Source organism: Dermacentor albipictus, chromosome 5, assembly GCF_038994185.2.
Source record: "Dermacentor albipictus isolate Rhodes 1998 colony chromosome 5, USDA_Dalb.pri_finalv2, whole genome shotgun sequence".
In the NCBI taxonomy this organism is placed as follows: Eukaryota; Metazoa; Arthropoda; class Arachnida; order Ixodida; family Ixodidae; genus Dermacentor; species Dermacentor albipictus.
In genome coordinates this window covers 130,500,411-130,521,942 of record NC_091825.1, presented here as the reverse complement: position 1 = coordinate 130,521,942, position 21,532 = coordinate 130,500,411, and the positions used below count along the sequence as shown (strand labels likewise).

The 21,532-nt window shown below is 44.2% G+C and overlaps 1 protein-coding gene across 4 annotated transcripts in view; it reads left to right on the top strand.

The window, feature by feature from the left end:
* LOC135906383 (solute carrier organic anion transporter family member 74D-like) overlaps positions 1 to 20,935 on the top strand; it is a 243,897-nt gene extending 222,962 nt beyond the window's left edge. For 3 of the 4 annotated variants that reach the window (XM_065437757.1, XM_065437756.1, XM_065437755.2), the window contains 10 exons: positions 5,220 to 5,640; positions 8,145 to 8,473; positions 9,707 to 9,793; positions 10,381 to 10,557; positions 14,858 to 15,022; positions 16,316 to 16,511; positions 17,136 to 17,280; positions 17,836 to 18,011; positions 18,549 to 18,613; positions 19,661 to 20,935. In XM_065437757.1, the coding sequence (XP_065293829.1) occupies positions 5,348 to 5,640; positions 8,145 to 8,473; positions 9,707 to 9,793; positions 10,381 to 10,557; positions 14,858 to 15,022; positions 16,316 to 16,511; positions 17,136 to 17,280; positions 17,836 to 18,011; positions 18,549 to 18,613; positions 19,661 to 20,034 (2,007 nt within the window). In that variant the 5' untranslated portion in view covers positions 5,220 to 5,347 and the 3' untranslated portion in view covers positions 20,035 to 20,935. Of the gene's footprint in view, positions 1 to 2,428; positions 2,510 to 5,219; positions 5,641 to 8,144; positions 8,474 to 9,706; positions 9,794 to 10,380; positions 10,558 to 14,857; positions 15,023 to 16,315; positions 16,512 to 17,135; positions 17,281 to 17,835; positions 18,012 to 18,548; positions 18,614 to 19,660 lie in introns of all 4 variants that reach the window. The other variant, XM_065437753.2, reaches the window with a different exon arrangement.
* Positions 20,936 to 21,532: the final 597 nt, after the last annotated feature.

The window sequence follows — 21,532 nt, the reverse complement described above, 5'->3', positions numbered from 1 at the left end:
AATTCGGTGATTTCACTGAAAGAAAATTAAGCCAACACAGGCACTCAGATTGATAAATCTGGGGAAACCAAATATATACATAAACTACGCCCTAGTTGTCACTTCGGAACTATAGAAATACAGTATATATTGATAAATCTGGGGAAACCAAATATGTTCACAAACTACGCCCTAGCTGTCACTTCGGAACTATAGAAATACAGTATGTGTACAATACTCTTCAGGGGAACTGTACTCAGGTTCTCCGGAAGCCGCGTATTTCGCGACCGCACGCAAGAGGAAACGATGATCGCGGCTCAACCTCGATCGGGAGAGGGAGGGAGGGGGAAGCGTTCTCCGGTAGCAACGGCGTACTTTGCGCAGGAGCGCACGGTCGCGCGCGCCCTATTATGAAAGCGATCTGCAGACGGCTGATACCTCTGTGAAAGCTGTGTTCTCGCCGCCCAGTTTGCGTTGAAGCGATAGACAGCAGGAAGGTCACTTCGCTCGCTGCTGCTGCCGCGCTTCCTCACGCTAGCGTTTTGACAGCGAGTGCCGGTCATCGAGTGTGATGTGTTCATTTTTGCCTGTGCGCGCTGACATGGTGCTTGTTAATTTACTTAGTAAGCGAATGTTTCCAAGTTTAAATGGCTGATATCCTTACTTTGTATAGTTGTCTACTAATATGCTATCGCAGTCGATGCTTCGCCTTTCGGGCTAAACTGCGGCTTTCTTATGTTTTTTATAATAATAGTTGTACGATTCATCTCCAATAACAGCGCGCACAAGTCTCGGTTTCTAAAATTTGTACAATGGAGTTGTAGAATGTCCTTCCCGTCATTTCTACAGTTTGCCGGAAATATTCTGCACAGCATTTCGAGCTTTTAAGATGTCTCATTTAAGCTGCAAGCACCGCATCAGTGTACATTATTCGAGATCAGATTTTGGGCATGAATTGCCTGCCAGGATGTTTGTGCTTTAAGGTGCCTGTTATTCACTTACAGCACCTCACATGGTTTACAGCATCTGAGGTGCAACAACAAGAAACATATTCGCACAGTCACAACGTTATGCATTGTTGTGTTTAAACTGGAGCCGACAGACAGGTTTTCTCATATATGTTATAGAAAGCTCCGTTGCTGCCTTTATATTTTGTCGGGTGAAAATGAACCGTGCCAAGTCAAATGACCCTCATTGGAGTAGAATCGCTCGCCAAGAACGAATAATCTGCAAGATCATTTTGCTCTGCTGCAGCCACGGTGTTTTTTTAATCATTTGGCGATTCTGCTCTTTTTTTGTTCCTCTTTTTCTAGACTTAATTTAAATTCGCGACCTCTCAAAATTTATTTATCTGACCTTGCCCGTTCTTCCGTAGTGGGCATGTTTCACTGTCCCTGAGGTCATCATCATTGCCATCATCATGCAATGAATTAATTTCGTTCACTGATTCATTCGCTTTGCTCGTGTTCGTTTACGTTCATTCTGTAGTGGCTAACGTGCTCATAAAGCAAGAGGAGAGGATAAAAAAACAGGAGTTTTTAACGCTACTCGTACATCGCGCGAATCGGCCTCGCAGCGACACTAGCGCCTCCTGGTGATGGTAACCTAAAACACATGAGCGCCTGGCGCGCTTTTTGCATGTAGCGGCTGATAACAGAGAGTGCGCAGCAGTCCTGTCAAACAGCACGTATACGACATCGAATGCGGTACCGGGGTCGCTACACAGCGCTCGAAGGCTTGAAGATGGTTAAATGCAGGCTTATTGCGTTTTAAACCGTAATAAATCTCACTAGCGGAGCCAAGTTACCTTTCTATTACGGCTCTGTTAGTTGACCCTGTGATGAGGCCTGCTAGCATTTATTAGACTGCGCAGGGTCAGCCAAGCACAGCGGCGATGAACTGACTGAAGAGTTCATTCTTTTCGTTCGGACGGAGTTGCCAGCGTGGTTTGTCCTCCGTTCTCCTTCTCTTACTCATTTCACTAATCCGCGGACGCGGATTGTGCAACGTTCAATAACAGAGGCGCTGCTGAAAGGGTGTTCTTTCTTCATGCAGACCATTCGGATTCTCCTTTGTTCGCATGTAGCTCCCCTCCTCCCGACATGTGATCTAGCCTAGCTCCTCGAGCATACGGTCGCCGCACTATACGCATGCAATCCTCGGTGCCCTGCGCTGCCAACGTTTCAATTTGCGGTGAGATCAAATTGGATGTAGTGCTCTTCGTCGCATTGTTTTAAACGGTCGTGCTGACGAGACAGAGAACAAGCCTCGCTGCGAGAGACAGATGCGCGTCAAACCGGATCAGCAGCAACAGCAACCAGTCTTATCGCGGGAGTGAACCGATAAATGTCCCGTTCTGCTGGAGTACTTCGACTGGGACGCCAAGCTTGTTTTCTTTTTTCCGTGCGCCATGGCCCGCAGACGGCACAATAGCCTATCTCGGTTTCAGATAATCGATGTGGAAATCGCCACTACGCTGTTGAAACGCCCTGACTGTACTTCGAATGGACCCGACTGGAGCCTCCATAATGTAAGTGAGCATTCTGAGGCGCCAAATTGTTTACCCCGAAGAGACACAAGTGACAGCCAAGGGCGAAGATTTTTTTTTTGTGTGTGTGTTTATGCCACTGACAAGTTCTTTCTAATGGTAACGTCTCTTTAGACAAATACGGGTATTGGCAGGACTTCAGTGGCTGGCTAGCTTCACGTCTAGATAGTGCCTGGCAGCTTCGACATTCTGGCTTTGCCAATCGTGACTTTCCTGTTTGAAGCTAATCATATTTATGACCTGTTCATGTTCTGTCTCAGTGCAATCCCGAATAAGTTTGCACCACTGACCAATTACGGCGTCTATTTTGACGAGCGGTGCTCACTCTAGACAGGAGGTGTACTGTGCGCGTGTGGTGTCAACGTTGCTGTCTTACTTCTTTTTCTGATGTAGGCGATGAATGTAGCCTAACGTTTTCATATTTGCCCCCTATTATCACCTGCACGCTCTCGGACTTCACGCCTTAGAGCACAACGATTATCAACAGCGTTTTATATTTTTAAGGAATAACGTCCAGTTAGTTTGGAAGGAGGCCTCACGACGTGATGACGCTATCTTACATATTCGAGGATTCTATAAAAAGAAAGAAGCAAAATGTAACAGGAATTCAAATTTGCACTGGTGTCTCTGTACGCGTCAAAAGTGACAAGCAAGTCTCTAACACATTGCGCAATGCTCTATCGCAAACAGTGCAGCTCTCTGGTGGTTTTCACTTTTATATTTTTGTGGGTTCTAATTCTTCAAGTGCACATGTTTTCGACCATGGTGTTGGCAATTATGCGCGAAAAGTAGTTGATTGGTGCTTAGCGTAACTAATAACGTGTTCTCTCGAGACATTTCTCTAAAGTACTTTATCGACATTATAGACACTTTGAAGCACCCCCTCCACTTCATCTCATGTCGCCATTTTCCCAATCTCAGTAGTACTTCCACTCGCTCAATGAAATCCGGCGACATTAACCGCAACATGTGTACTTGGACCACTGACACAATTGTCGACGCGAGCACTTTGGGCGGAGGGTGTCGTGTGTAGAAAGCTCTTTCATCTTTTACTGTTCCTTGCGGAAAGTATGTTTACAGTCCCTTTTGAAGGGACACGGTGTCTTCATAAGTGCATCTAATGGCTAATGTAGGGCACTAGTCGTTCGGCCAAGGACAGTTTACATTCATGGCGCCACTGGAAAAACGTTCTCCGAGTATACCACTGATATGTTGTGTTCTTCAGAAGCAAGTCTGACTACTTTCTTTTTTTTTCTACACGCGTCCATTGGCACTTCCTCGATCTCAGACACCAAAACTGCGGCTCAAGGGTGTCTCCCTAGCGCCGTGCATTGAAGCATTATCTAAAACGCTTTTGTGTCTGGACAATCCCAGGCCTAAGCCAGGCCAATGCTATAAGCTTCTACTCTAAGTTTGGCGGAACTGTGCGCAACCGCAATGAGCTCGAGAAAAAAATGTCTTCATCTCAGGTTCCGCGAGTTTCGTGAAGATTATCATAGAGCTTGTATCGAGGAATAGATAGCAAAAATATTGCTACCATAGTGCTTAATCATGTCTCTTTAGTAACAAAAGTTGAAGTAATAAAAGTACAATAATGATCAACTAAAGAAAAACATTCCCAATAGAAACAGCCAGAAAAGTAAAAGGAGAAAGAAGAATAAGCAATGACTTCCTCAACGTTGTTTTGACACGAGAAGCTATAAAGAAATGTCAGGCCAACAGAAAAATGATGCATTCATAGAGCAATGTACGCTACACGTATTTCTGGATGGCTCATAGACCTTTCTTTCAAACCAGCTGCTGTGTCTAAATGGTTATTTGATTGTGCTGCTGATCGCGAGGCTGTGGGTTTATTTCCCGGACCACTAGTGCCACATTTCTTACGATCTAAGTATGCTAGAACACTGACCTGCTAAAAGAAAAAAAGAACAAGGCTCACATAATGTGACGATTGCATTTCAGTTGTTCTTGTTTTTGCACTAGTGGGGGTTCAAGAGGTGTCACCTTCGTTATTTTAATAGGAAGGGCACATGCGTTTTGTTGAGCGTACAACTATTTATTTGTCAGTGCATCAGAAATACGTTGCACCAATATGCTACGCGGAATGCGAAGTTGTTCGCGTCCTATTTCCGGGACTCATATATGAAAATTGACGCTACAGTCTCAAGGTTCTTACTGAAGAGAAACTCTTTGAGTTCTCACTGGCTTTTATTGTACAATAACAACTACATGCGCGCCATATTTATAACGTACAAAATACAGCAGTAATATATAATCAAGTATCTTGTTGGATAATTTTAAATTTCTGTATACACTGCCTAAAGATTGCGTAATCGAAAGAAACGACTTCTTTATCTGCACTGCGCTACTCTTAGGACCCAATGGATTCGCTGCAATACCCGTCATAACAATAATGCACGTATGGCACTTGATAAATCCGGGGCTCTTGCGGCTGTATACTCTAGTATTGTGCCCCTTTGAAAACACTTGCGCTATAAAATTTCGGCGAACGTTGAAGCAACCTGAGTTGTTGTAATTGCAATGCGCAGCTCCTGGATGTATACATCAAGCAATCGTGCAATGAATTTCGTTGTTGATTTATTGTTTCGTTAGCCCCACTTATTTTTTTTTTCCTTCTGTAATCAGCATTCACCTTTTCTTTTCTTTTTTCTCCTCATTGTTCCCTGTGCAGCCACTATCATTGCCTCTGTGCAATAAAGGGAATGTGACAAACTGTCGTAAATTTGGAGAAACAACAAATAATAAGGATAACAACATCGTGAGTCCCGTCCTCGTCTCACCTCCGAAGCCAGCTGAGTCATGGCACCTGCAACGGAGCAGAGAGGCAGCTCCAAGCCAACCGAGAAGAAAGGGACGTGGCAAGCGTTCCTGGACTTCTTCACCAAACCGGTGTGCTACATGATCTCTTTCTCGGCGCTTGGAATCCTGCAAGGCTGTTACTACTCCTACCTCATCGGCGTCAACACGACGCTGGAAAGGCGGTTTGCCTACGGCAGTCGCACGGCGGGCTTTGTCTTCTTCTCCGACAACTTCGGCCCCATCCTTCTGGGTGTCTTCATCGGCACGTACAGCCCGAAAAGACACAGGCCCAGGTCAGTGCTACCGTGTGTATTCGTTGCAACCATTGTACAGGTAGCTTTCACCATTTCAGGTAGACAAAAAAAAACGCAGCGAAGCCAGTAAGAAGGCCGATATTGGTAAAGGGTTCTTACACTTCAACTGGACGTAAGAGCCGATTGCAGCTAATTGTAGTGTTGGGTATACTATTAGGGAAAATGGTTGGCCCATGCCAAACGGCACATAATTACTTGAAACATTCAATTTTCTACCCAAAATGTACAAGTGCTTAATTCTGCAAATATTGAAAGAAGAGAGGGCAGGGCTACCATTGCGTGTAAGGTCCAATTCGAAGGTGTTTTGGGGGGAAAAGCTACATGACATGCGCCTTCTTTAGTAACAAAGTGTGGAAAGCATGGGCCAACAAAACAGGACCCTATTCACAGGAACGTTCTTATGTTATAGGGAGAGCGGTAAAAGGCAAAGTAAAGGCAGGGAGCTTTACCAGCAAAAGTCTGGTTTGCTACCCTACCCGGAGGAAAATGGAAAGCAGGTTTAAAAATTATGCAGATCCCACGCACTGCGGGAATCGATCTAAGTGAAACTTTCTGTTCTGTTTGCTTTGATCGACGATAGTTAACGGTAATGATGACTGCGAATGTTTAATTTCTTCAACGTTTTGTCCAACACAAGAGTCGTGAGATAATGTTAAACATTACCTTGCGTACACCACTGCTGCTTGTCTGCGTAGTATACAAAACAGAAAGGAAGAGGTGTTTGGTTGAGGCGTTGTTACGCGCAAACAGGAACAAACAGGAATCGGCGCACAAAACCAAAGTGGCCCAAGTCACTATCACAGTCCATCTCGCAGCTCCGTAAATAGCAGAAAGCAGGCTAGCACTCTGGTTTCCTTTATCGACAAAACAGACTGGTGGGCTAATTGGTATTGCATGTTAATAGTTTTTAGTGCAAAGAAACGCACGACACGAGAGAAGGCACGCTGGACACACGGGACATTTAGCGCGCATGTCCGCTGTGACCACATTGGCGGATTGTCCCGTATCTCTAACGCGGTACATAGCAACTGCCTATCCGGTTCATAAACTGTGCAGATGCTAGAGAAGATGTGAAATGTTTTCTTCACAGGCGCGCAAGTGTCACAGGTAGGGCTGCCGAACCCACCCAATTATGAACAAGTATGACTTAAAAACGCGACGCCAAGCCACAGCCGGTACAACAGTCTCTTCACACCTTGGTAGACCAGGTGGTAGGTATTTCTTCACACGAAGAGTCAATGGACGTAGGCGACTGTTGATGAAACTCGTTGACTTCCCCCAAGGTCAATGTTCTATCGCGTGCCACCGAGCCAAGTGTAGCTGCTGCGTCGCTACTTGATAGTGGAATTGACACATATCTGCCACTGACATGCGCACAATGGACGGATTGGTTGGTGTGATCGTGTCCGCTGACACCGCAGTGGGCCGGCAACGACAGATAAAATATATCGTGTCCATGTTATGTTGCTCGATTGTGCAAATGTTGTATCTCTGACAAAAGTCGTTCATGAGAACCTCAGCACATAGAACTCTTTATACTTTGGAGGGCTGCATTCCCGTCACAAATAATGGCCGAGCGATGAATTGGCTCCTGAATAACAAACTCGAGTGCCGCTCGAAGCAAATAGAGCGCCGCTCCTGCAAAACTAACAAGGCAGGATGCCTGGATCTTGATTTCCTCAGACTCCACTGATATGAAAACTGTTCCTGCCAAACGATAACGTTTCACAGAACTTTCAGCATAAGCATGGGGTCGGGTGCTGTGTTCCTCCTGCAGAAATTGTAATGTTGCTTGTTTAATACAGATATTAGCACCCCAGCTTTTCTTTTGGAGCCAGGAATAGTGAGTTATACCTTGGGTTGATGCATAGGCCACAAGAATACGACGGCGCTTTTGCGCCTCACTCGGCTGCTATCGCATCATCTGGCCTGCCTATGCCTGCAATGAGGCCATGTACACGTATGCCAACATCGCTGCACAGCAATACTACTCTCTGCCATCATAACGGCAGAGAGGAGAAAATTTCATTGGTAAGAATTGCTTGTAAGAGAACGTCCCAGTTATTCGCGATGCTGAACGTACGCAAACAGCTCTTACGAATGAAAAAGTTTTTTTGAATTTGACAATAGGGGTAACACGCGCCTATCGTAGCGCTAAAAGCCCCGTGCCCAAGCCGTACTCTAAAGGTGAGCAGTAAATGTGTTTTCACTTGCGTAAGCGGAAACTACTTCCGCATCATCTCCTCACATTATCACTCGACCCAACATCCCCCCGTCCATGCCTTACATCTGGGCGAGCTTAGCCTGACCAATCGAATACCTTCACCAGACTCTGTGGCTCTTCCTAGTGCGCCACGTCCACCACATCTATGGGGCGCTGGCACCCGCTGCCAATCCGCCACAGTTAAGCACCACGTCCACAGGCAGAGACGACTCGGACTAATATCGTCATGCAATAAAGCGTTCTTTCCACTTTGCCACAGATGGGTGGGAGTCGCTGCCGTCCTCATGGGCGCGTCGTGCCTACTCGCCTCGCTACCCTATTGGCTGTTCGGCAAGGCGGATGAGGCGTTCAGCATGACGGACCCCGAGGTCGAGTCCGACCTGAACCACTTCTGCCACGACCAGGAAGAAGACCGGCGTTTCGGGGAACTCAACTGCGCCCAATCACGCAAGACTGAGACGCTTCCCGCGCTGCTACTTCTTGTCAGCTGCAACTTCCTCACGGGCATTGGCACTGCCGTCTACTACTCGGCGGGCACGGCCTATCTCGACGAGCTCGTCAGTAGGAAGCACTCGGCCGTCTATATGGGTGAGAGAGTAATGACAGTACCTATTGTCAGGGCTGAGTGAGTGAGTGAGTGAGTGAGTGAGTGAGTGAGTGAGTGAGTGAGTGAGTGAGTGAGTGAGTGAGTGAGTGAGTGAGTGAGTGAGTGAGTGAGTGAGTGAGTGAGTGAGTGAGTGAGTGAGTGAGTGAGTGAGTGAGTGAGTGAGTGAGTGAGTGAGTGAGTGAGTGAGTGAGTGAGTGAGTGAGTGAGTGAGTGAGTGAGTGAGTGAGTGAGTGAGTGAGTGAGTGAGTGAGTGAGTGAGTGAGTGAGTGAGTGAGTGAGTGAGTGAGTGAGTGAGTGAGTGAGTGAGTGAGTGAGTGAGTGAGTGAGTGAGTGAGTGAGTGAGTGAGTGAGTGAGTGAGTGAGTGAGTGAGTGAGTGAGTGAGTGAGTGAGTGAGTGAGTGAGTGAGTGAGTGAGTGAGTGAGTGAGTGAGTGAGTGAGTGAGTGAGTGAGTGAGTGAGTGAGTGAGTGAGTGAGTGAGTGAGTGAGTGAGTGAGTGGATGTTGTTTCACTGTCCAGGTATGATGCCGGCAATTTCCTGCCTGCCCTCCTCATAAGAAGTGTTCTGGCCGGCGGTGAATTTATAGTGAGCCTCCATTGTGATGCCCTAAACATATCTCGCATGTCCGTGGTTTGATATGACCTCTTCGAACCTCTTCGAATGCCCGAAAGGATTGAGCCCTGCGACTACAAAGGTTCTAACGCCTAAATACTGTGACCTAGAGGTTCTCTAAGAGGACCGCCTAAAGAATACAACGTTGAGAGTTTCAGAAAATGTGTGCCGAGCTAACATGCTCCGCCAGCACTAGCTATATATAGAAATCTATCAATGTATGTCCTACACACCAAAACTGACAGTCTGCTTCTCGTTATTATTTACCTTTCTTTCCCACGCTGTGTTAAAAGTGCTCCAGTACTTTTGAATATAACGCTGCCTTTTCTGAATATCTACATTGAATAGTTTTACTCAGGGCAGCACAATCATTGGCGCTGCCCTGAGAGTGCTTGAGTGGTTGAGCTTTGGTGGCTGAGACCATTTAGTTATCATTTATACGAATCTTTTCTAACAAGATATTCAAAAACATATCTGGTAATGTAAAGCTGCACTAACATAACTTATATCGGCCAACCTTCGTCACAGTTATCGAGTTTTTTTGTTTTCTTCCTTCTTTGATATGGTAATATTCACATAACAATGATGTGAAATTTTTTACAGCAATCATCACTGTCGTTCGAGGTTGTGGGCCCTGCCTGGGATTCATTATCTCAGCGCTCATTCTCGCAATCTACGAAGATCCGTTTTGTGAGTACCGACATCTTTGTTCGACGCTGATATTGAGTCCCCAAAAAGGGATCACTTGAATAAAAATAGTTGTAGTGACCAAATCAACTTCACTAAAAGTCGCTTGTTAGCCAATCCACTATAGTAAACTGCCTTAGTATAATCAACAAAGCCCACGTTAGCTATCACGGATGCCATAAACAAGCTACAAAGTCATAAGGTTACCGCAGGTCGCAAAAAAAAAACAAGCAAGTGGTAGAAGTTAGTTGGTTCAGCATTCGGAACAGAATTTTGATATTTTTTTTCTGTGCATTCGTACGTGCTTTTCTTTCTCAGCACAGAAGTGCGCATTTCCAACCTTAACTTCCCAGTATTATACACCACAGCTTCGCAATCTTTTTCACAAGCTTTCTCGCCCGCCGACATATATAATTGTTCAAGTGCTGATTGTTTTCGTTTTCCCGCAATATCGGCCCCTCGAGGATTAGGCGTTTTTTTTTTCAAACCACGGTATTACTTATTAATGACCACTTAAAGTTTTCGATGTACTTGAAGTGTACAACCAAGACCCTTGAACTTGAGTGTTTTCTTTTTATGTATCAAACCAGACAACCCAGGATTTGCAGACGAAGACCCACGGTGGATAGGAGCCTGGTGGCTGGGCTTCGTCATTCTCGGCTTCCTCCAGCTCGTGTTCTCCGTGCCGCTCTTCTTCTTTCCCAGACGCATGAGTGACGATGAATCGGACAAGCCCAATGAGGAAGAGAAAGATATGAGCATCAGAGGTATCTCACTGTGTCAAAAGTGCTTTTAAGGATAATCTTGCTTTGCCTACCATCCGGGCTTAGTGTGGTGAACATTATAGGTTAGCTCGTTTTTAAGCTCGTTGGTATGTGATGCTAAGAATCAAAACAGCGCAAGAAACTGGATAACTAAGGCGAGCAAGCAAACCTAATATCACAGATTTCGGGTCTGCTGGATATATATGTAGATATACATACAGTCTGTGCGTGTGTGGTTTTTTTCTTCAGGCAAATAGCTTCCTTTGTCTCTTTCGCGTGTTTTCATGGTTGGTCGGGGGTCGGACTCGGCAAAAAAATCGTTCGTTCGTTCGTTCTTTCAAAAAATAATTTGGGTATCACTTATTTTTGTATACGTGGTCATTTTGAAATGCAGAAACACGGAAATAGACTCTTATAATGATTATCTTCCACTTTTCAATATAAGCATGTGCCGTAATATTTATGACTGGAAAGGTAAATAATGTAGTCAGTTTATTTGTGAATTATTTGCTTTGGGTTTCTTTCAAATGATGCCTGCCTCGGCAGGTTATTCATCTGTAGTGACTTAATTCACGTAATGCTTGCAGTCAGTTTTTCATCTGTTCGAAGTAATGAAGTCCACCATACATACATACATACATACATACATACATACATACATACATACATACATACATACATACATACATACATACATACATACATACATACATACATACATACATACATACATACATACATACATACATACATACATACATACATACATACATACATACATACATACATACATACATACATACATACATACATACATACATACATACATACATACATACATACATACATACATACATACATACATACATACATACATACATACATACATACATACATACATACATACATACATACATACATACATACATACATACATACATACATACATACATACATACATACATACATACATACATACATACATACATACATACATACATACATACATACATACATACATGAAGGTAATATATGTACCGATTGCAATTACCCTTAGACGGACATATACAGGGCATTTCAGCACAACTTCAAAATTGTTTGAAAACTGCCGGTGGCAGGTAGCACCGTTCTAGTTTATGAGCTGATCTACTCGAAGAAGCGGACATTACTTGCACAATAAGCTAAAATACATAATCAACTAATTAGCAAGTATTCACTAAGTAAGTATCTAACTAAGTACCTTATGACACATATATCAATTAACAAATTCTAGCGGGTGAGACTGCAAGGCATATCCACTTGAAAATAATTGCGTGGATGACACCATTTACAAGACACGCGCCCTCAAACTTGCGATAGAAATGCATGGCCCTTCTATTTAATTTCTTAACAAAGCGTCGTTTCCTGCATTGAAGCACAAAAGTAACTGGAACGCCAATGCAATTCTCCGCAAGGTTCGGGAATTAGTATCTCGAAACAGGAGTCATCATGAAAATTCCTTCCAAGTGGATCCGCCTCGCGAACTCCCTGGCTGAAATTTATAAATTGCACTACATGCCATAAAGTAATTAGTTAAAACATAATTAGCGATTTTTTTATAATTGGTAGATGATCCATTTCATTTTTTCGTTCACGTAATGTCCGCCTCTTCAAGTAGACGAGCTCATGGACTAGAATTGTGCAATCTGCCACTGGCAATTTAAAAAATAAATTTGAAAATGTTCGCTGAAACACCCGGTATAACCGTCCGTGCACTGACCGACAAAGCAGTGTTGTTGATGTACCTCTTTTCTGCCTAAAAGAAGAATCTGACGTAAAACCGGACCATAAGTCAGTTCATAGGCACCTCTAAGGCACAACGACCTCTTAATAATATAACACGTTCTATTGAAGGAATTCCTTAATTTACATAATTTTCTTTAGTTCAACCATTCGGCATCGGGTATGTGCCACTTCAGAATGGTTATGTATCACTGTGAAAGAAGGAATAGAAGCCTCAAATGCATTTACATGGATGTGCCGATGTGCGCCGATTGATATGAAGTTGTCACCATTACGGTGCATAAATATAAACATTGCATGATATTGCACGTTTGCATAGGATGAAGGCAAACACAGCTGTACACATAACCGTTACTTGCTACACCGCTTGACTATAGCTTCAATATCCGTATATTCGAAGATGTGCATTCTATCCACACATTTCTTTTATCGTCGCTTTTCAAACTTCGCCGATTCCTAATGGGTATGTAGGCCTCTCGGGTACAGCAAATAGATTTCCGAATTCCCGCATGCGTACTGCGCTGTGTACCATTTCGAGATATCAGTAATACGGCACAGTAGGAGCAGATGTGATAAACAGCACCTAGCTGCTGATGACAGAACCAGACGTACTGTCTAGCCACCTCAAGAAGAATAAAGAAGGCTCTGCATGCTCAAACGGCGGGGTTGTCTGAATCTGGAACTGACAGCGCGCAAATGGGCAGTTCACAGGCGATGTCGAGAGCTGCTCCCCCACTCGCAGCTCAGCATTTTTTTTTCATTTCTTGTGAGTGTCGAGCCGATTTTCGAGGATAAAGCGGTAGCCCGAATAAAGGAGGCCTGTACGGGTTCCTGCCCTGACCACATGCTCGTAACCTCGTTACGAGAACCCAATCAGAGCTCACAATCCCGGCGGCTGAGCGGTAAGAAGTTCACGTGAAGAACAGACACATACTTCTGCAGCACTAATGGAAGCATGGCTCAGTGTCTGTGGCACTGGCCGGGAGTGAGAAGTGGAAAGAAAAAGGATAGAAGAATGAGGGAAGGCTTAGTGGGAAAAGGTAGCGTGCCATAGTGGGACTGGCAGTGGACGACAGCAGACTCCTGCGAATTGTCCTCCATGAAGTCGGCGACTGCATTGAAGACGTGGCTTTGGCGACAGATGGGAAAAATGAGTTCCGCGATGGCGGAGGTGTAGAGGCCATGCTGGCGGAGGGCAGTAGCGAGTTTTGCTCTTTACGCCGCGTGGGCTGGGTAGTGACACATAACGTGTTCCAGTGTTTCACCTGCCCCGCAGTCTGTGCAGGCAGGGGAGGAGGCCTTGCCCAGTCGGTGCTTTCATGCAGCCGTTACTTGTATATCAGCCAACTCAAATTCTCAGCAGGTGGATCAGCGCTTGATTTCACACGGTGGTTGGGATGCCCCTTCCCCCTTTTCGCCCTCTGTTCTTGCTTGAGCCACAACGGTTTTCCGTAGTTTTAATTTCATTTGCATCCTTTGGGTACTTCATGAACTTTCTGCGGGCTGTCTGTCTATCTACCTCTTTGTCTATCTATCTATCTGGAATGTCCCTAACAGTTTCCCTCAACTTAAGTCACTGGGCATGCGCCATGGCCTAATGCGCATTGGGCTGCTGCGCTTAGGAAATTTAGTTCGAAACGAACCGTCGTACCAACTTTAGGTATTGAGTATGTGGCCCTGGGAATGTGGCACTGGGTATGTACCGCGGTTCAATGAAACCCTTTGATGCAAAGTTGAGTAGGTGGGCGTGTTCCAGTGCACATGTGCTGCCTCTTCATGGACAAAAAGGGTGCATTAAAATTTCCCTGGTGCTCGGCGGAAACTGGTGCTCGGCAGTGGTGCTCGGCGGAAAGGCCCACGCCGCGCGATATGATGATGATTTATTCGTATCCCTCTTGAAACTAGGTGGTGAAAAAAGTCACCTAGCCTGCTCGATTGTATCCGGTATTCTGTACGTGCTCTTCAATCTATCATTTTTCCATACATCTCCATAATCTTTTTTTTCTTCAAAACTTCTCTATCTACCTATCTACCTTCTCTATCTATATGCAGCCCCTCTCGACGTAATGCTTTGTGGTACACATCAGAAATTTTTGGGAAAGAGCAGCGCAGAAGGAAAAGCCTACTCTGTTGCCTAAGTGTACAGAGTTTCCGTCTGCTTTCGCTCTCCGTTTATCTTAAGCCACCGATCAACTAGCCTAGTTGGTATTGCTAGCATTTCTTTTTTTCTTTTTCGGCAGTATAACGTGTTTATTTACTAAATGCAAACCTCCCAGCATATGTTCTAAATCTTTGCGGTTGTATATAAGTCCGAAAAAGTAGTTAGAGACATATACATATATGCCTTAGGAATACATATTTCCTTAAAATTAATCTGGAGTCCCCCACTTCAGCGTGCCCCATAATCAAATCGTGGTTTTGGCATGTAAAACCATAGAATTCAATTCAATTCAACAATTTTTTACGAATTATTATTGTGCCAAAAGTTCGTGTCATTGCTTTGTGTGTGTTTCTTTTTCAGATGCATTCCACGCTTCAAAGAGGCTCATTAAGAACCCGATATTCGTCGCTCAGATGTTTGCCCACGTCTTCAAGTGGTTTGGCGTCCTGGGCTTTTGCACCTACGTGCCCAAATATGTGCAAGAGCATTTTCAGCAGTCTCCTAGCGCTGCTTCAGTCTTAAGTGGTAAGGATCAAGTTGCTATCACTTTTGCATTTTCTGCGTCAACGTGACTAAGGTGGTATTACATCTGCCAGGAAGCAAGGACACAATATTTTTCAAGAATGATCCTCGCTTGTTTGCCCCTTTTCTTTTCCTGTCACCTTTAATAGAGTGAGGATGCCTCTTTTTTCGAGCTCAGCCAGCGCCCAGTGCTTCTGATCCAGATGTAATCGGCATCTTTTCATAGCAGAACACATGGCACAGCATAACATAGCATCGCGCAGACTTCCATAGCACAGCTAGTCCATGCTTTGGTTACAACAGCACATCGTAACACAGCCAAGCACAGCGTAGCACAACCTTACAATGCATCGCACAGCCTCACAGTATCGCATATCCAAGGATTGTAATGTTCAGATCAGCACTTGCGTATTACGCGAGTTAAGCATCGTACAAATTTGCGTTGAAATGAATTGAATGCCGTCCGCCATAAATATGCCTTTGTATCGCAGACAAATTAGGGTATCCGTCCCGAACTATAACAGTATTTTTGCAGTTGGAATCGTAGTCTGCTTATTACTTCAAGGTCTTACACAAAATGATATTTCTGGAAGTAATTCATGACCAACTCAAATAAAATTAGGGTCTCAATCCCCGCTGTGTAAACGGAGAACATTGCCAACGCGGTTATAATATATAGCTGCGTCTTTAGTTCATATTCATTGACGCGCTTTCCACTTTTGATGAGGCAGCAAGACAAATAATGACAGGCCGGAGGAAGTGTGGCTAATAGGGCAGTATCGAAAACGGCGGCCCCACATGGATGCACCGCATAGCCGGCACGTAAATAAATTTAATGAAACAAACTTCGTGAAGCGGTCGTTTGTGCCCCTAAATATGATTTTTTTCTGAAGCACTTGAAAACCACATACACAATGATGTGGCGTGACCTTCTGTGAATGAATATCTAATAAACCACTTTACAGCTGTGTCTCTTTCTTCGCTTCGTAGTTCTTGCTTTTACCAGTGTTTACTCGCGATGTGTTGTATTCGCTTTCAAGAAATAGTGGGTATATTCTACTGCCTCTCCTTTCGTGCGCGTGAGTATGTGTGCGTGCGTGAGTGCGTTATAGAATAAAGTTGTTTTCACTTTCGAACACATGCTTCTTCTTTCTAGTGTATATTTTGGTTTTAATTGAATCATGTGCCACCAACTCTAACGCCTTCATGCGAATGCAGCTATGTCAATAAGTAAATTAATAAATCAGTTTGAATCCTGGTTTCGCTCTTCTTAACCGTTCCGTTTTCCCCTTGCAGGAACGTTTCCAATAGGATGCGCCATGGTGGCGACGCTTGGCGGCGCATTCCTGATGAAGACGTTTAGGCCTTCGGCTCGCATACTTACTGCCATCATTTTCGCAACGGAGCTGATAACAGCGCTGATCTTCATCTCGCTCATGGCTTTCAGCTGTCCTCAGCCGCCATTGAGAGAAAAGGGTGAACTCAGATCAAGGTATTGTCTAATGTGCCAGAAGGCTAGGCGCAAAATGCCTTAAATATCGGAAACTCTGCGTATGGACCCCTGAACAATAATTGGACAGTAGTCAGCGCCTTATAAACAGACACGCAAATACTTACTTCATGTGATTTACATATTTTCTTTCGTTTCCTGTGTTATCGATCTCATAACATGCTACAAAACTGTGATACGCGAAAAACCTCAACTTCGTTCATTAGAGCTACCACGTCTGTTCAGCTCACGCCACATTCAGGTATGAGCAGTGTGTTGGCTGCTTGTGCCTATCGGAGTTATACATGCAATCAGAAATAATTTTGTCAGTTCACAACAAGAAGGGCTGGACCTAATGGAAAATGATCAAAGTATCCATATTCGCATTTGAACTGCTTATTGTACACAGTTTTTTTTTTCTATTGGCATATGTAATTTTTTTTCAGACTAGAGCTGAACGGTATTGTTGTTGTGTTTTATTGCATTAGAAGTATGCTAATCAGAATAGGAGTGATATCAATAGTACAAATGCACGATTTAGTGGTAGCGGATTTAGTGGTAGTCTACGCCACACTCTTGTTTCATTTCTGGGCTGAGCACATTGCCTTGTGCCTATTTTCTTTCCAGATTGGATCTCGTCAACAGCTGCAACCAGAACTGTTCGTGTGCGACCGAAGTGTTTCACCCAATATGCGAAGGCAAGACAACTTATTTTTCTCCTTGCTTCGCCGGATGCTTCACCAAAGGAACCGATGGCACAGCGCAGAGAGGGGTGAGGACCAATGGCTCAACCATTGTAATCCCTGGTGACAAAATTTCGCATTCTTTTATAGGTCTCAGCACAAATCTTTTGATGATAAATGCAACAAAATTAGTCAAATGTCCCTCTACTTCAGGTTATATTTGATAATTTCAGGATTCAGTCGAGGCGCGCTGTAGTGCCATTTCAGATACACGTGACTTAGTGATAAATATTGGTGCTGTTAACGTAGAAATTACAAAGATGGAGGACGAGAAGTTATGAAAACTGGAAAATAGTGTTCTTTCATTCACAGCAGCATTCAAACGATGCTTGAGGCAGGAGTTGTTGGTAAGTGAATACAAATAGTGCATGTGCCACAGGAGAAAGAGGTCTGCTCTAAAGGCAATATATTTTACCCAGAGAATATTATAACACGAAATGGTATTGCGAACTCGCAAAATGGTCTGAAAGACACCCATTCCCAAGCAAAAAAGCTAAAACCTACCTGGCTTAATCTTGGAGCCTCCTTGTATAAAGATGGCAACTATACCTGACGCATGTTTATTGCATATGCTTATGTTGTAGACTTACGATAACTGCATGTGCGTCGACGCATTCGACAATGACGGCTTGGCCCGACGAGCGAAGGATGGATTCTGCGAAAGTGACTGCCCGTTCTTGACCTTCTACATACTGCTGCTGTGCATCGCCTATGGCTTCTCATTCAGCACGAAGGCTGCTCAGATAGTCATTCCGCTCAGGTAAAACACGTTTCTTTCATTTTCATTTTGATTTGCGTACAACTTTATTCAGCTTTTGGCAATGAAACTAAATGTAGCACAGTTTGTGTCACTCGGAACGTTGCAAACCCCCCAGTTGTTGGAAGTCATAAGTAACTTTCAATCCGTGTATTGGTTATAGAAAAAAAAACCTGCTTAATCAGTTCCAAAATGTTATGTAACTGCTCGCTTAGCATTTTATACACGGAAATATTTACATACCTGTAGATACGCTCGGGAGCTATGGTGGCGTTAGTGCTGGCATGACAGTTGTGATGACATCATTACTGTAATAACATTTTGTTTCCTACCACGAGGCTTCAAAGTCATCCAATTTTACTGCAATAGTCATTGAGCTCCTTAGTATTGTATTGGTTATTGCATAATACGGTTGGTAAAAAGTACAGATATATAAACAAAACCTTGTACAGACTTGCGACCTAGCTTTATTCGCGTTGGTATGGTTTACGCTAGACGAAACTGCAAAACTAAGAATAATACTATTCTTGTTTTATTCAGGTGCGTCGACCAAAGTGACAAGGCATTTGCACTCGGCTTTGCTGAAGGAGTTCTGGCATTATTCTGTAAGTTACCCGAAATGAAACACATTGTCTTCTGGGTCACTACAAAAGCGCGTAGTAGTTTCTTGGGTGTCAACATGTTTTTCAATCTATAATGTAAAGCATGAGACGGGCGCACCATCGCCGTACCATCCCCGGATAACATTGAGACATGATCTCTCCCAGAAACAGCCGCTCTCGTGGCGAGATCTTGTGATTTTGTGCATAGCCAGACAGCCAGGGCCCGTATTCACAAAATGCTTTTGCGCTAGAATTGTTCGTAAGAGCAAATTACAGTCAATCCTGATACTCGACATATTATTAGCGAAGGTGACCAGCCAGTGGCTGGAAACGTTTACGAACAAAAAGCTTTGTGAATTCGGCCTAAGAACGCTTATTGCAATTGGCTATACTTAACTATGCATATCCATTAACGTAAACGCGTTGGCACAGTCCGATAACACAAACCTTCTGATCAGATATCAGTCTGATATCAGAAACCTTCTGTAGAACAACTTTGGCTTACCTTAATAAGTGTCTGGTTGTCACTGCTGCACCAGAATTTTTCATCGCACCTGTTTATCAAAGTTCTTGTTTAATAGCAGGCTCGTATTCGAAAGTTTATACTATCAGTTTTCGTCGAACAGTTTATTAGAGTTTTTAAAATCAGACCCATGTGACAAAGTTCCTGATAGTAGTCTGGTATCGGAAGCTTTCTTACATGAGTGTGATACTAAAAATTGTCTGAGAAACTATCCCACGAAAAGTTATGGCATTCATAGTAAGACGCCCATTAAAGTAAGCCCGAAGGATCGCTTGGCGACGCCCTGCTACAATTATTGTAGAGCTGTTCCCTAACTGATCGCAGAGGGAACCAAATCTATTATCGAGGATTTCACGATTGCTTCTTGCTAATTTTAATCATTCCCTTTTGAGCAAGCTGTACCCATTGCTGCTCCCATGTTATATGTGTTTGCACGAATATGTGCCTTTCTATCGAGGTAGGTTTTCCGCCCGTAAAACTGCCAGCCTACCCACCTTTCGGTTTGCGCATTGCTTGCTCATTTTCAGCGTTCCTGCCCTATCCCCTGGTGTACGGCTCGCTCGTGGACTCCACGTGCGTCGTCTGGGAAGAAAGTTGCGGTCAACGCGGCAACTGCTGGGTGTACGACCAGCGCACTTTCAACTACTCCTTGCATGGCACCACTTTTATCCTGCTCATGGTCGGAGTTGCCCTGAACTTCGTCGTGTTCCTCTTGAGCGGTCGGCTCGGAAACATCTACGGACGAGAGAAGACCTTCCTGGCAGACAGGAGGCGAGTTCCAGCCCCAGGAGAGGCCGACTTGAATTCGTCATCCCGAAGATCCTCCAAGGGATCCTTCAGAAAGCTGACGAGAAATGAGATCTTTCACATGGTGGCCACGAGTGATCCCGACGATGAGTGAAAAAAAGCAAGGACTCCAGTGTGGTCCCAGTAGCAACCCTTGGCCGGAATAGGCTGCAGTCTGCGCACACTAGATTCGTTCGACGGAAGCAATAGGCGGTCGCGGTTGTCACGCGAAAACAGACAATACTCGTTCTGCAAGTTTGTTTGCTTTCAGGCCTTCCATCAGCGATGACTTGCTGTGTGACTTGGTTTGAGTGACAACAGGTTTAATGGGCATTTAGAATCAAGCATTGTGTTCTTCTGTTGGATCCAAACTGCCTTTCGAGCATCGACGCCCGCTGTCTACAATGGCGTGTTACTCTGCAAATCACTCCCAGTAGCACACACATCAGTCCCAGACAATTTACCTTGAGCAGCAAAGTGCATCTCTCAGGATTGTGGTACTGAACGAAACATTATATACAGATTGTGGCTTCGAGGAGCTTTGCAATGTGCTTTGTTTACTGCTTCATATACACATGCGCTGAAGTGCCTTTCGGCAACATTTAACAGGAGCTGCAGCAGACTAAGCAATCATATAGTTTTCTTTTTTACAATAATTTAGACGCACGCCCCCTGTCAATATGTACTTATTATGTGTAGTATGGCTATAATTTGCCTCCTTTAGTTGTGACGATCTCTAGAGGCTTGTATGCCGAACTCGGCATCGTCAGTATCTCGTGAGCTTCAATTTCGGTAGCGCCTGCAACAACAGGCCTCTGTGACTGTTTTGCTTTTGTGTTAATGATGATATCAAAAGCACCGATGTCAGAATTGTATGCCCTGTCTCAGTCTCTGTTCTTCAAGTTCGCATTCTAAAATCGGACACTCATGCCTGACACAGCAGCCTTTTATATGTGTAATCGCAAGACTAGCGATCGCATGTGCGATTTTGATATATATAAAGTATTTAAACTTGACGCCATAGTAATGTGACAATGCAAATTTTTTTATGCTTTGAAGGTCAAAAATTCAAAATTTTTCCTTTTTTTAGAAGTTGCACTGATAAAGGATACTTCGAGCTCCACGGTGACATGCCAGTGGCTGCCAACCAAACTGCATGTGGACTGCTTCACAAATTCAGGACAGTGTAAAGGCGCTTCAAACACAACGTGCAGAATAAGGGCAAACGGATTATAATCTTAACCTAATCTGGACGAGACCATACCACCTTATGTACTCTATTCTAACACAAACTTTTCTGCGGGAAGATAAACAAAAAAGTTCATGCTTGCTAGATTCGAGTATGAAACTACATCAGTAACTAGCTATCGTCACTGGCGTAATACAAATTTTTGTAATCGAATTTGATGCACACGTCGTTGCATCGGTGCAGCTGTGGGAGCTGGGTAAAGCTATGGCAGCTTTATGGCCACTCGGGAAGTTCTTCAGGATAGCATTATACACAGAACATTTAAGAAATGCGGCATCTTAAATATGATGCAGCTGCCGAAGATGAGGTCCTTTTGGCTGTTAAGGAGATCCTGAATGCTATGAAGAGTGACGCTCGGGTCACT